This window comes from Dermochelys coriacea, chromosome 13 (genome assembly GCF_009764565.3).
Source record: "Dermochelys coriacea isolate rDerCor1 chromosome 13, rDerCor1.pri.v4, whole genome shotgun sequence".
NCBI classification, from domain to species: domain Eukaryota; kingdom Metazoa; phylum Chordata; order Testudines; family Dermochelyidae; genus Dermochelys; species Dermochelys coriacea.
Genome location: NC_050080.1, coordinates 31671863 through 31684667, shown reverse-complemented (window position 1 = coordinate 31684667; position 12805 = coordinate 31671863). Strand labels below are relative to the sequence as shown.

The 12805-nt window shown below is 47.6% G+C and overlaps 1 protein-coding gene across 2 annotated transcripts in view; it reads left to right on the top strand.

Moving 5' to 3' along the window:
* The window catches only part of LOC119842384 (rho GTPase-activating protein 39-like), a 128245-nt gene that overhangs the window by 99451 nt on the left and 15989 nt on the right, over window positions 1-12805 (top strand). For both annotated transcript variants that reach the window (XM_038370427.2, XM_043495807.1), the window contains exon 5: window positions 503-592. In XM_038370427.2, coding sequence (XP_038226355.1) covers window positions 503-592 — 90 coding nt within the window. The remainder of the gene's footprint in view (window positions 1-502; window positions 593-12805) is intronic.

Below are 12805 nucleotides of genomic sequence, written 5' to 3'. Positions count from 1 at the left end.
AGAAATTCTTCCCAGAAGAATCCCTGCCTTGAGTGCAGGGGACTGGACTAGATGACCTCTCGAGGTCCTTTTCACTCCTCTGATTCTATTATTCTAATGCTTTGTCTCAGTCCACAGGAGAACCATTGGGAAGGTCTGAGTAAGCTTCCTGCCGCCATGTTTGCGTTAGGTGAGCTTGGGGGAATACTCTTTACATCCTGAAACAAATCCACAGGATACTTTTGACTGAACTTGAAATTTGAGATCCTGGGATCTGTCCCCACTGAAAATCACAGGCTAGCAACACGGTGCACCTGTGTTCTTTAGAGTGTGTGTACGTGGCAGAGGGCAATAGGCAAAAGCTAAGGCTGTGAACACCAGTTTCTGTCTGTGGGCAGTTTTGGTGTCTTGCTGTCCTTAGCTGTCCATGCTGGGTCACTGCCTGCATGCTGTAAGGTGAAGGAGGCGGAGCGTGTTCGGTCTTCTTTGAGGTCACTCACTTAACCGTGCTTTGGATTTTCAGTTGCCCAGCGCATTAAGGAACTTCTGGATCTGAAAAACAAGAAGAACTCCAAATCCAGGAAAAAGAGGAAGCAAAACACCGAGGAAGAAGGTAAAGAGAGGCAGAATGTGAAGACTACATGTGCATGGTCTGTCAGCCTCTGCAGTTAAACCTCAGACACAGCAGATTAGTTGCTGTGGGAGCCATTTGGTAGTAGAACCTGTACCACAGTGTTATTCAGTCTAGGAATATGAATGTGTTCAGACTAGCCCCACCTATTAAGGTTGCCTAACAATTCTCATTGTAAGGCTCTGTTTTCAGTTACTTATAACTTTACCAAATGTTAACCTTTCGGTCTGAAATTTTACATGCCTGGTGTCTGCCTCAGGCTGAATTTTTTTGGAAAATTTCATCCAAAAAGGTTTACTCATTTCTAAGAAAGAGTCTAGGGACCTTCTCTTTGGTAAGTTCTAGCACAGAGGTGGGCAAACTCCGGCCCACGGGACCGTCCTGCCTGGCCCCTGAGCTCCCGGCCGGGGAGGTTCGCTCCGCCCCCTCCCCCGCTGTCCCCCCTCCCCTGCAGTTACACTGCCATGCGGGCAGCGCAGCTTGCGCCCGACCACCTCCCAGGTTTCCCAATAAGCCTGTCCTGCCACTCTGAGCGACCTGGTAAGGGAATGGGGAGAGGGGGATTGGATAAAGGGCAGGGGATCCCGGGGGTCAGTCAGGGGACAGGGGGCGGTTGGATGGGGCAGAGGTTGGGGAGGGGGGTGGTCAGGAGACAGGGAGTGGGGTCCTGGGAAGGAGGGGACAGGGACCGGGGGGGGCTAGATAGGGGGTAGGGTTCTGGGGGGGCAGTTAGGGGTGGGGGGTCCCAGGAGGGGGCGGTCAGGGGACAAGGAGCAGGGGGAGTTGGATGAGTCGGGGGTTCTGAGGGGGGCAGTCAGGGGGCGGGAAGTGGGAGGGGGTGGATGGGGGCAGGGGCCGGGCTGTTTGGGGGGTACAGCCTTCCCTACCTGGCCCTCCATACCATTTCGCAACCCCAGTGTGGCCCTCGGGCCAAAAGGTTTGCCCACCCCTGCTGTAGCACCACCATGCTTTGGAGTAGGGACTTGAAAGTTGCCAGGGAGTTGGCCTTTGTGCCAGGAATGTGTCTTTTGCCATTGTTGTGAAAATTTGCCCACATTTAGCTAAGCTATAAGCCCTTGAAAAAAATCCCAGTTCGCACACGCTCCATAGGGACGTCTTAGATTTTAATAGTGACGTTCCCGAAAGATTCCATCATCACTGGGCCCAGGGCTGTACAGGACTTTCACCGCAATGGCAGCTCTGGGCATCTGCCGGCTGTGTGAGGGGTGGGTCCCGTCACTGGAACTGAGAGCAGGGAGCCTGTGACCCCTTGCTGGGCTCAGGCAGCATGGAGAAGGCAGCTGCTTGTTTCGAATGCAGAGGGGCTAAGTGCTGGACCTGCAAGGGAATAGATTAGGACAAGGAGCCTTGGGGTGCGGTGGTGAGTGGGAAACTGGGTCTGGCAGCTGAGGTGCAGAGTGTGAAGGAGACTGGGACAGGGTGGAGAAGCCAGAGGCATGGAGACTGGGACCAGCTAGATGAGGACAATGAGGAAAGCATTGAGAGCTTGGGAACCGGAACCCCTGGGATGTAAATGTCTGTGCCTACTGCCAGGAAGGAGTAGAGAAGGGCCAAGATACTATTTTGCTGTGGAGGTCCTTGTACAGTTCTGGAGTTGGGAGCAGTAGTCGGGAGCAGTTGGTGAAACCCAAACTGTGCAGCCCAGAAATAGTCCATAAACTGCAGCCTCCATTGCATGTCACTCGGAGGTGAACTATTTATGTGCATCGTGCTAATCAGCTTGGTTCAGCTTTGATTTACAGTCACCCTTGGCTAATAGTTGCTTGTTTTCCATCCTCTGGTTGGTTGCGAGCTGCATTGTATGGAGGAGGGGGATTTTACAGACACTCTGCAAATGCATTTGGATCCAGGGATCTTTCAAGTGAGAGGGATTGTGCAGTTTCTGCTTAATCTCAGCTGGTCAGACTGGCCTGCCAACTGCAGACTAGCTAGTATCATGCTGGGGCTGACTCTGCTCTAAGTGCCCAGGGCAGAGGCCCATGCTGCTCTGCGCCCTGCCTCCTGCCCCTCCCCATTCCAGAGCTTACAGTAAATATAGTATAGGTCCCGTCCCTCATGCCCCCACAGCTGCCAGCCTTCCCACACCGTTCTCTGGGGCAGTGTGTGTGTTGGAGGGTGGGAGGGAGCAACCTGGGGCGTTCCGGATGTTGTCAAAGTCTCAGAGTTCCACTGAGCAGCTAAAGCTCATGATTATCCCGTGCTCCCGTTACTTGCAGCTCTCTTCCAGTGGCCTTGGGCCGAGGGAGGGGGATCTTCAGAGGAGCTCTCCTGCACACACTGTCCAGAGAGGGTGTGGGGCCATGCGGTGTTTTCCCCATACATTTGTTCAGGCTTCTCCTATGTTTCCCTGTCTTGTGGCAGTTGAGGAGATTGGGGTTCCCCCCTGGAGTGTCCCCTGGCCATTTCCAAGAAACCAATCTGCTTCCAAAACTTTGTTTGTCTGGTACAACCCATCCTTTGCCAGCCACTCTGGGCTCACTACAGCTGCCTGCCTGCTACCTGCACAATAATCCCATGATGGGAATGAATTACTCTCCTACTGGGTGTGTCCTCTGGCCTCAGCTGGCCAAGATCATGGGTAAAAAACCCAGAACTGTTGGTAGATAAGTGACTGCATGAGTTACAAACCAGCCATTCCCTCCCTGCTGCTCACTGCATCCCAGGGCCAAACACCAGTGTTGATAACCCCAGCTATTCAGAAACCATGGGTCAGGGACCAAAATAGCATGAAGTTTGAAAAGTAGGAGATTGGACTTCTTTTTCTTGGCCCTTTTGTGTGGGTGCCTTGAGGAGTCATGTTTTCCTGCCAGGCTGGATTGATTTAAATCCCCAAGTGGAAAGCCTCAATTGAAATAATTTGTTTTAACCAAAAAAAAACAACAACAAGGAGTCTTTGTGGCATCTTAGAGACTAACAAATGTATTTGGACATAAGCTTTCCTGGGCTAAAACCCACTTCATCAGATCCGATGAAATGGGATTTAGCCCACGAAAGCTTATGCCCAAATACATATGTTAGTCTCTAAGGTGCCACAAGGATTCGTCGTAGTTTTTGCTCATACAGACTAACACAGCTACCACTCTGAAACCTGTTTTAACCAACTTTTTCATTTATACTTCAGTTATTTTCTAAAGAAAGATGCATTCTCATTAGCTGATATGACCATTAAACATGTTGATTTACATCTAAATAGAGCCTTTACGCTAGATTTTGTACAATTTTTTGCTTCCTAGGAGGGTACAGTATAACTATATACATTCATTTAAGCAATTATATAGCTTAATATTTTCAGATTTTTATTAATTATAAATTTTAGTGTGTTAGAAAATGGTGACTGATATATTGCTTATTTACTGGATAATTCACTTTTGGCTCATGATTTGTGTCCAGCTGCATTAGGATGGTGACTTCAATTTAATTAAACACACAGAACAGCATATACACTTTATTTGTGTTAAACAAAACCCACCGTAAATATTTTGGATACATAACTTCTCTCATCCAGACATGTTTCACATTTACAACAAATGATTTATTACAGTTGTAGTCAGTGAATTAAACTGATTATTTCAGGTCAACCTAGGAAGAGTTTCAAGTAAGGCCTGGTCTACACTACAAAGTGAGGGAGACCTAGCTGTGCACGTGTCTGTACTTGAATTTGTCTCCCACCAATGTTAGCACCCCATTACGATAACGCAGTAACACCACCTCCTTGAATGGCATGAGCTATGGTCGATGCACTGTAGTAAACGCAATGCAAGCGTAGACACTGCGCTACCTATGTCAACCCTAACAGTCCTCCAGCAGCTTCCTACAATGCCTGACACTGACCGCTCTGGTTACATTGTGAACTCCACTGCCCAGGGTCACACAGGCTGGAACCCTCTCACCCCCTGAAAACCCCACAAATATTTGAAATGCCTTTTCCTGATTTCCCACCTTGATGAGCACACCTAGCAGCTCTTCACTGTTGTGTGCAACTGCCCAGCTGACCATGCCTCTGATATGTTCCACACATGCACTGGCCCACAGCAGACAGGAGATATGGGATCTCTTGGGCCTTTGGGGAGAAGAGACCGTGCAGACACAGCTATGGAGCAGCTGTAGAAATGTTGACATCTACAGGCAGATTGCTCGGGGGATGCAGGAGAAGGGATACGACAGAGACCAGCAGCAGTTCCGTGTGAAAACCAAGGAAATGCAGCAGGCATACCAGAAGGCCAGGGAAGCCAACAATGAATCCAATGCTGAGCCACAGAGTTACTCAATAAAATTCTATTCTTTGGAAAATAATTCACCTTTATTAGTTCACAACATCCGCTCCGGAGTGCCTGGTGATCCTGAAAGCAACCATTACTTGTTATTGTACATTTTGACTCAACGCCTGGGATCAGTGACAAACACAGTGTTATAAATGTACAGCAAGCACCACAACGTTAATAGGTGCACTGACAGTTTTATATTCTTAGATGTTCATCAAGCACCACCCAGTTCCTAATAGGCCCCAAAACAGCAGGGCCAAGTAGTACACAATACACCACAACATGTTACTGCGACTCACCATTCAAGTGCTCTTTCAAGAGCACCTTCAGTCGTATAGCTCCACACTGAGCTTTTCTAATAGCCCTTGTGTCTGGCTGTTCCAACTCAGCAGACAGCTGCTCCATCTCCACCCTTTGCCGAACAAATACTATGAAGGATACAGCAGGCAGATATAACCATTGGGATTTTTTTTCAAAGATCCAATCTTGTGAGTAAACAATGCCAGCAACCCTTCAACCTACCAACAGAATATTGGGCTGCCCTGCTGCACTTGCTGAGCTGGTAGTTGAATCTTTCGTTGGTGCTATTGAGGTGGCTGGCTTCATTAGCTAGAAGTAGAATAGGCTGTGGGAATAGGAGTGGGTAGGCTGGGTCTCCCAGGATCACTACTGGCATTTCAAAGTCACCAGTGGTAATCCACCAGTCGGAAAAGGGAGTCCGTGCTTGTAGATTACTGAACAGTCCTGTGGTCTTAAAGATGAAAGTGTTACGCACCTTCCCGGACCAGCGAACTTTGATGTCAGTGAAGCATCACTGGTGTTTGTATAACCATAGAAAAATAGTCCTCTCTGTTGATACACTCTGGTGCCAAAATAGGGATGTGTTTGCCATCTATCACTCCACAACAGTTCAAGAACCCCATTGCTGCAGATCCATCCACTATGTACTGCACGCTGCTGAGAGTCAGAGTCCTGTGTAGCAGGAGATGATTAACGACCCTGTACACTTGCATGACAATGGCCCTCACAGTGAATTTTTCAACTCCAAAATGATTTCCCACTGACTGGTAGCAATCCAGCATTGCAAGTTTCCACAGTGCAATTGCCCCTCGCTTCTTCACTGTTGGTGCAGCTTTCCTTCTGGTGTCCATGTGGTGGAAGGTGAGAGCGAGTTCAGCACATGGATCAAGAAATGTGGCCTTCCGCTTCTGAAAGTTCTGCAGCCATTGCTCGTCATCCCAAACCTGCATTACAATGCAATCCCAGCAGTCAGTGCTCATTTCTTGGGCCAAGAAGTGGCACCCCACCATCTGCAGCTGCTTTGTGAACACCACCAACAATCCTGAGTTGGTTTTCATTATGTTCCACAACAAGGAATGGGCACATTCCCTCCCTGATTTGATTCTTCTTACAGTTCTGCAAATATTGGAGGCTTGTGCATGCACGTCTTGTGCTTCCAACGCTCATGACAATAGTGTAGAGCTGTGCAGGTTCCATGCTGCTATCAGAGATGGCAGACAGCAAGGAAGGTCATGTGGGTTTGTGGGATCTTTAAAGAAGGCATGAAAATTATGGGATATGGATGATATGCGATGGAGACAGCTGCATGCTGGGAACTTGACCCCTTTCTCCAAGTCACCCCTGCACGACTTTTTCCTGCCCTGCCATGCATTGGCAGATCTTCCCAAGAGAGCGCTTTGGATGGTGATGAGCTGCAAGCTGGGATATGTACCCATGGTGCACCACACTGTGCATCGATACAAACACTCCTGGTGACCACACGCAAGGAGCCAAGTATGTACGCACACAAGCTATCTACTCACTGTGGCAGCTTGATGCTGACTAACTTGTGTTGGCCCAAATTTGTAGTGGAGACATGGCGTAAGAGAAAATGACGGGAGCTTAAGTTCTTACTTATCTAAGTCTCTTGAAAATGAGACAACAGTCTCCTAAGTTTCCTAGGCTGTCCTTCAAACTTTGAAAACTAGTAGATCTCATCCCCTCCCTCTTCGTTTTTATTCATAGACTGGACAAGAAAGACCAGTCCTGCTTTTTTTTTTTTCCTGCTTTTTCAACTCCCAGGCAATTTCTCAACTTTGAATTAGTTCAAATGAAGAAAATATTCTTTCTAATCAGCACCAGAGGCTTCACTCTGAAGAACGTCGTCCCTTCTTCCCACAGTCTGCTGCTTTGACACCAGTGTTGCTCCTTTCTGGTTGCTCATTCTGCTCCTTCTACCTTGTTACTCAACTCCCCCCCCCCAGCCCCCAGCAAAACAAGAGAACTAACAACAATCCAAGACTTTATCTGCTCATGTAACCACATGCCTCTTGCACAGCGTATTTTATATGGTATGGGGCAGAGGAGGTGGCCATTGAGAAATGAGTTGGTTTCTGTGTGTTTGTCTCTCTGTCTGTGTATACCTGCAAGAAGAATAGGGTAAGTTCACTTACTTCAAGTGCCCAGAACCATCCAGAAGCAAGGGCTCGCAATTACTGGGTAGATCAGTGTTTTTCCATGAGCTGGAGAGTAAGTTTCCATGGTGGGTGGAGTCAGAATATTCATAATCTGAGAACTGAGCCAATCAGAGCTCAGGGAGGGAGAAGCTGTAAAATAGGAGCGTGAGACCCCTCAGGTGGGCTCCATGGATGATCCTGATGAAGTACATGATGGTGCCTCCTGGAGTCAGAGGCTGAGTCCCACCACCTGAGATGACGTAACACAGCCCCGGGTCCCCCTTAGTACACGTGATCTATTGTGCCATATTTATAAACCGTGACCTCAAAAGTTTGGTGTTTTCCCCTTGAGTCTTTCTTTATATAGAAAAGTAGCCTTTAACTCACAATTTTTGATTAGAGGCCATGGATTCAGCATATATTATTTATTACATTGTTCTAAGAGATTATAATAAGTTTAGACCTTAACACATTTTGTATTAAATTCAGATTTCATTTTAAACAGGTTTATTTTTAAAAAGAACAAATTATTATAATTTGAACAACAAAATCAAAACAAATCTGATTTCAATAAAAAAAAAGATTTTTTTTTTTGTCAAAAACTCTTTGATTTTTATCTGCCCTGTTTCCAGCTTTTCTCCCCAGTGATGAGATCTGGAAGTGTTGGTGGTGTTTGAATGCAAGTGGAGAGTTCCTTATGCTCACATGATTCTAGAGAGTGGAGGATATAAATATTGAGAGATTCACATGGACATTTTTAAAGTTGGCAACACTTAGGCCCTTCCCTGGGTATATATTGCATTGAGACTGCCCCTTCAATGGGTACCTTTGTGTATACTCAGGAACGTGGCTTTGGAGTAGGGATGTCACAGTGGAACTGGCCCCTTTAAGAGGGAGTGTGAGCATATGTCTGATTCCCTGCTGCCCACCTGGGCCTTATAGAGGGTAAGAAAGCAGTAGTGGTAGGACTGCTACCCATGGACCTCTCTCCACCCAGGGAGGTAAGGGACAGAACTATGAGAGCTGCTGGAAGGGTTCCTGAAGGAAGTAGCTGGGAGCCCAGAAACACAGGCCCCAGAAGGAGAGATCTGTACAATCCGCTGAACTGAGGGCAGAGACTGCAGGCCAGGGGACTTTATTTCAAGTTTATCTTGACTTAATAAAGTAGAACCCCAGCAGGGGAATTTCTTCTTATACCTTTGGACTATGGGATTCATAAGGGGCACTGAGAGAAGGGAAATTGAGACGGGACTGCAGAGTCACATGTAGCCAGCAAGGGATTCTACGGGGCAGGTACATTCTTTTACAAGGGGTCAGGAGTGCTTTGCAGATAGGCAGAGGCATGCTAGAGGCACTTGATATTTTCCCTTTCTTCTTTAAAAGGAAACAAAACACATGAGAAATCAGTGCACCACTGCAGTGTTTGGGAAAGGAGTAACTTAAACTTTTTGTAAAATTCCAAGAGAGGAGAGTTGCTTCGCTTTGTTAGAGAAACATAATTAGCATTGCATCTCTGCTATTGATTTTTTCATTAGTTACAAATGAAACACATTGAAGTACACCACCAAACAGTGATGTAACTGGAAACACAACCAGAGGTATCAGGCCTTGTCTGTGCTGGGATTTTTGCACTAGTGCAAGTCTCTTTTTACACTAGTGCTTTCTATCAATGTATAGGCAGGCCCTTCTTTGGAAAGAAAAAGCCGTTGTTAAGTCTCATACAAAAAGGCATTCTAACAGTGCTAGATTGCAAACTGACATCCTTAAATCTAATCCCAGATCGTACAGAGAAACGCCTGAGTACCATCCGACTGCCATGTTCACACACATGTTCTCCAGGGCATGGTTCTAAGTCCACAGCACTCACTGCATTTTTGTTGTCGAGTTTTCATTCCACGTCTGTTTGAGAAGATCTGTTCCTTCTCTCCTTTGGATGTTAGCTGGGTGTAAAAGGGCAGCTTCTTTAATGGGAGGGGACGTTGCCTTCTTTTGGCTTGTGTTGTTGGGTTGGCATGAGAGAAATAGGAAAACAGGGCTTTTCCCTCCCTGCCAGGGCCACTAGCACTATCCTGTTTCTAAAGTAGCTACAACTAGTGGGGTGCTTAGGGGTGGATTTACCTGGATTTCATACAGGCTTGCAATGTGCTCATGCAGCGGAAGAACGTTTATCTTGAAGATTAGCCCTTAAAAGTTTTGAGGTTCTAATGCTCGAGGGAGACTATTCAGTCCCATGTCAGTGTTATCAGGAAGCCCAGTTCACCTTAAGCTGTCTATGATTTGATTTGTCATGCGTTCAGATCAGCAGCAACAGACTTACTCCGTTTACATACTGACTGCACTGAATAAGCCAGGTTTTCATACAGTTTTGCTTTCCAGTATTTTGAAATTAGCATCAGAGTTTCACCATCAGAGCCACTTGTTGCTTTCCATTAGAGTCTCTTTCCTAGCTCACCCAGTGAAGTCTGCCTCCCATTCGGTTGTTTTCTGCATGGCCCTGCTAGACTTCTCTGAATCGGAGGGAGCAGTGGATACTGTGTGGTTGGCAGCAAGATGACACAGAGGTTTGGGGCTCTATGAAAGCAGGGTATCTCTATTTTGGTTTTGCTTGTGTGTTTGTCCAGGGTCTGGAGGTCTCTGTGGTAAGGACAGGCTTGAAAAACCAAAGAGAACCACTGACAAGGGTAAAAGGGATGAGGGTTACAGTGCTTTTCAGTGGACATCTCTTGTAAGTTTGTCTGTGTTCCTACACCAGTCCAGTCAGTGTATTTCAGTAGCAAAAGGCTTGCCGCCTCCCTAAGCTCCTACATGCTCTGAATTCCTTGTTTTGCTGACAGCATGAATGACGACACAGAGTCTGGAAGCTACATTCCATTGGAATCCCCCGAATTTAGACCCTTTTCTTTATAGTAGTGGTGATGTCACTGTCACAGATTTGCTGTTCCGATCCTCAAGATCGCGGTGGAGGAGGGGTGGCTTAAATCCCACTGGTAATTACAGTCCACTGGTAATTACAGCCTATTCTGGAATAGCAGTTTTTAAAAAAAATTTAGCAAATCATTCAGGGTGAAAACTCGCCAGGTCATCAAGTTCATCCTCATCTGGATACCCAATAGCCAAAAGGCCCAGCAGCAACACAGACTTGCACACGTTTCTTATCTGTTTTATGTGGGAAGGATTTTTTCTTCCCCAGCAGACTGGGAGTTCTTTAGTGTTATTTTAAAAACGGGTATGTGAATTATTGTCTCATGTATTCTAGTTGTGTACTGTTGTGTAGAACAATTAAGAGCCACATATATAGAGCTGCTGCTCATAGCTTCATAGTTAAGAGTGTTTATGCGAAGCAGGGACTTGCTTTCTTGGGTTTATAAGAAATTCAGAGTATTTGCTCTGCAGTCTCACCCCACTTACTGAAGGGGCTGAGATTGGCAAGTTTTAAGGGAATCAGATGGCAGATAAGGTGTGAAGCATGTTTGTGGTTCTGTTGTTGAGATGCTTTGCTGGGTTTGTAACACTTCTTGAGGCACTAGTTGTGTACTGACAAAGCTTAGAAGCCTCAAACTTACCCTATGTGTGTGGTCAGTATCCATGGCAGAGGGTCAGGAAAGGCTAGGGTAAAGAAGGAAAGACCCAGAGAGGTATAGTCTCAAAAAGAAAGTGTTTGTTAAATTATCCATACAATCTAGAGCAGGGGTGGGCAAACTTTTTGGCCTGAGGGCCAAATCGGGTTTCTGAAATTGTATGGAGGACCGGTTAGGGGAGGCTGTGCCTCCCCAAACAGCCAGGCATGGCCCAGCTGCCGCCCCCTATCCGACCTCCCCACTTCTCGCCCCCTGATGGCCCCCCGAGGACCCCTGCCCCATCCACTGCCCCGCCTGCTCTCGGACTCCTGACCGCCCCCGGACCCCCCGCCCCTAACTGCCCCACGCCGCACCCATCCAACCCCCCCTCCTTCGTGACTGCCCCCCCCAGGAACCCTGCCCCATCCAACCACCCCTTCTCCCTGACTGCCCCAGGACCCCTAACTGCCCCCGACCACCTCATTCAACCCCCCCTCTTCCTGACTGGCCCCCCCAAGACCTCTGCCCCATCCACTCCCCCTGCTCCCTGTCCCCTGATCATCCCTCGCCACCCCATCCAACCCCTCCTCTCCTTCCTGACTGCCCCCCCCAGGGCCCCTGCCTCCATTCAACCCCCATTCCCTGCCCTCAGGCTGCCCTGACCCCATCCACCCCCCGAACTCCCCTGCCCTCTATCCAATCCCCCCTTGTCCCCTTAACGCGCTGCCTGGAGCACTGGTGGCTGGCAGCGCGGCTGCACCAGGACAGGCAACTGCACAGCACAGAGCACCGGGTCAGGCCGGGCTCTGCAGCCACGACGCCCAGAGCATTGCGCCGTGTGGTGGCGTGGCTACGGGGGAGCAGGGACTGCCTCCTGGCACCCACCTCTGATCTAGAGTAACAGAGTGACCAGCTGCCCAAACTGTACAGTGATCAAAGCCCCAAAAGTTTCTCAGTGTAACGACAACTGAAGCCAAAAAAGCATATGCAGATAGGTAAGCACCTCCAGGTCCATGTATGCATTCACCACAGATCTAACCTCCCACAGCATTGTCAGTTCAACATATCTCTCCTTTCCAACTACCTGAGATATTATATAGGCCCTAGACTCCTTCCCTTTCCCAACATGCCTTGCCAAGAGGAGATTGACAGCCAGGCTTCCCTTTCCTTGTATAGACTACCAAGGCAAGCCTGCTTGGTCCCCTGTCCTGAGTCCATCCTCGAGGATACAACTGCCTAGGGTTTGCTTCCTATTTTTACTTCTCCCTGAAATCTGACTACCCCAGATTGTTAGCCCTGGGGGAAAGGGGAGCTTTGATCCACACGTCTCAGAACTCCAGCCTCAAGGTTCTGACAATCAAAGGAGTAGAACAGATCAAACCCTGGCTTGATTTATCATGCAAGGCTCTTCCTTATCCCCAGGAACCTCATGGAGGCCTCAGCCTAAAAATTAGAAATTGGATTAAGTCCTGAAGCAAGAAGCTTAATCTCTCCTCCAGAAATTTTGTTAGCAGTATCCATTAACCTTGGACATTCTTATTATCTATGTAAATGTCCCTTCCTTCTTTGACTCTTGCTAATTTCTTAGCCTCAAAGACATCCTGTGGCAGTGAGTTCCACCGTCAAATTACAGATTGGGAGGAAAGGTATTTCTTATAGGCAGTTTTGAATTTGCCACCTTTTCATTTCATTGAATGTCCCCTTCTTCTTGTCTTATGAGCCAAGTCACAATCTACCATCTCCTATTTTATATACTGGACGCCACCACATGTGAGGTAGAGACATTATAACAACATATGTGCAATATGGCTCACTTAACATCACGGGGGGACTCTTAGCTCTTAAATGCTAAAATCTAACACTGCATTAACAGAGCTTTTGCATAGGATTAGTTTTTTG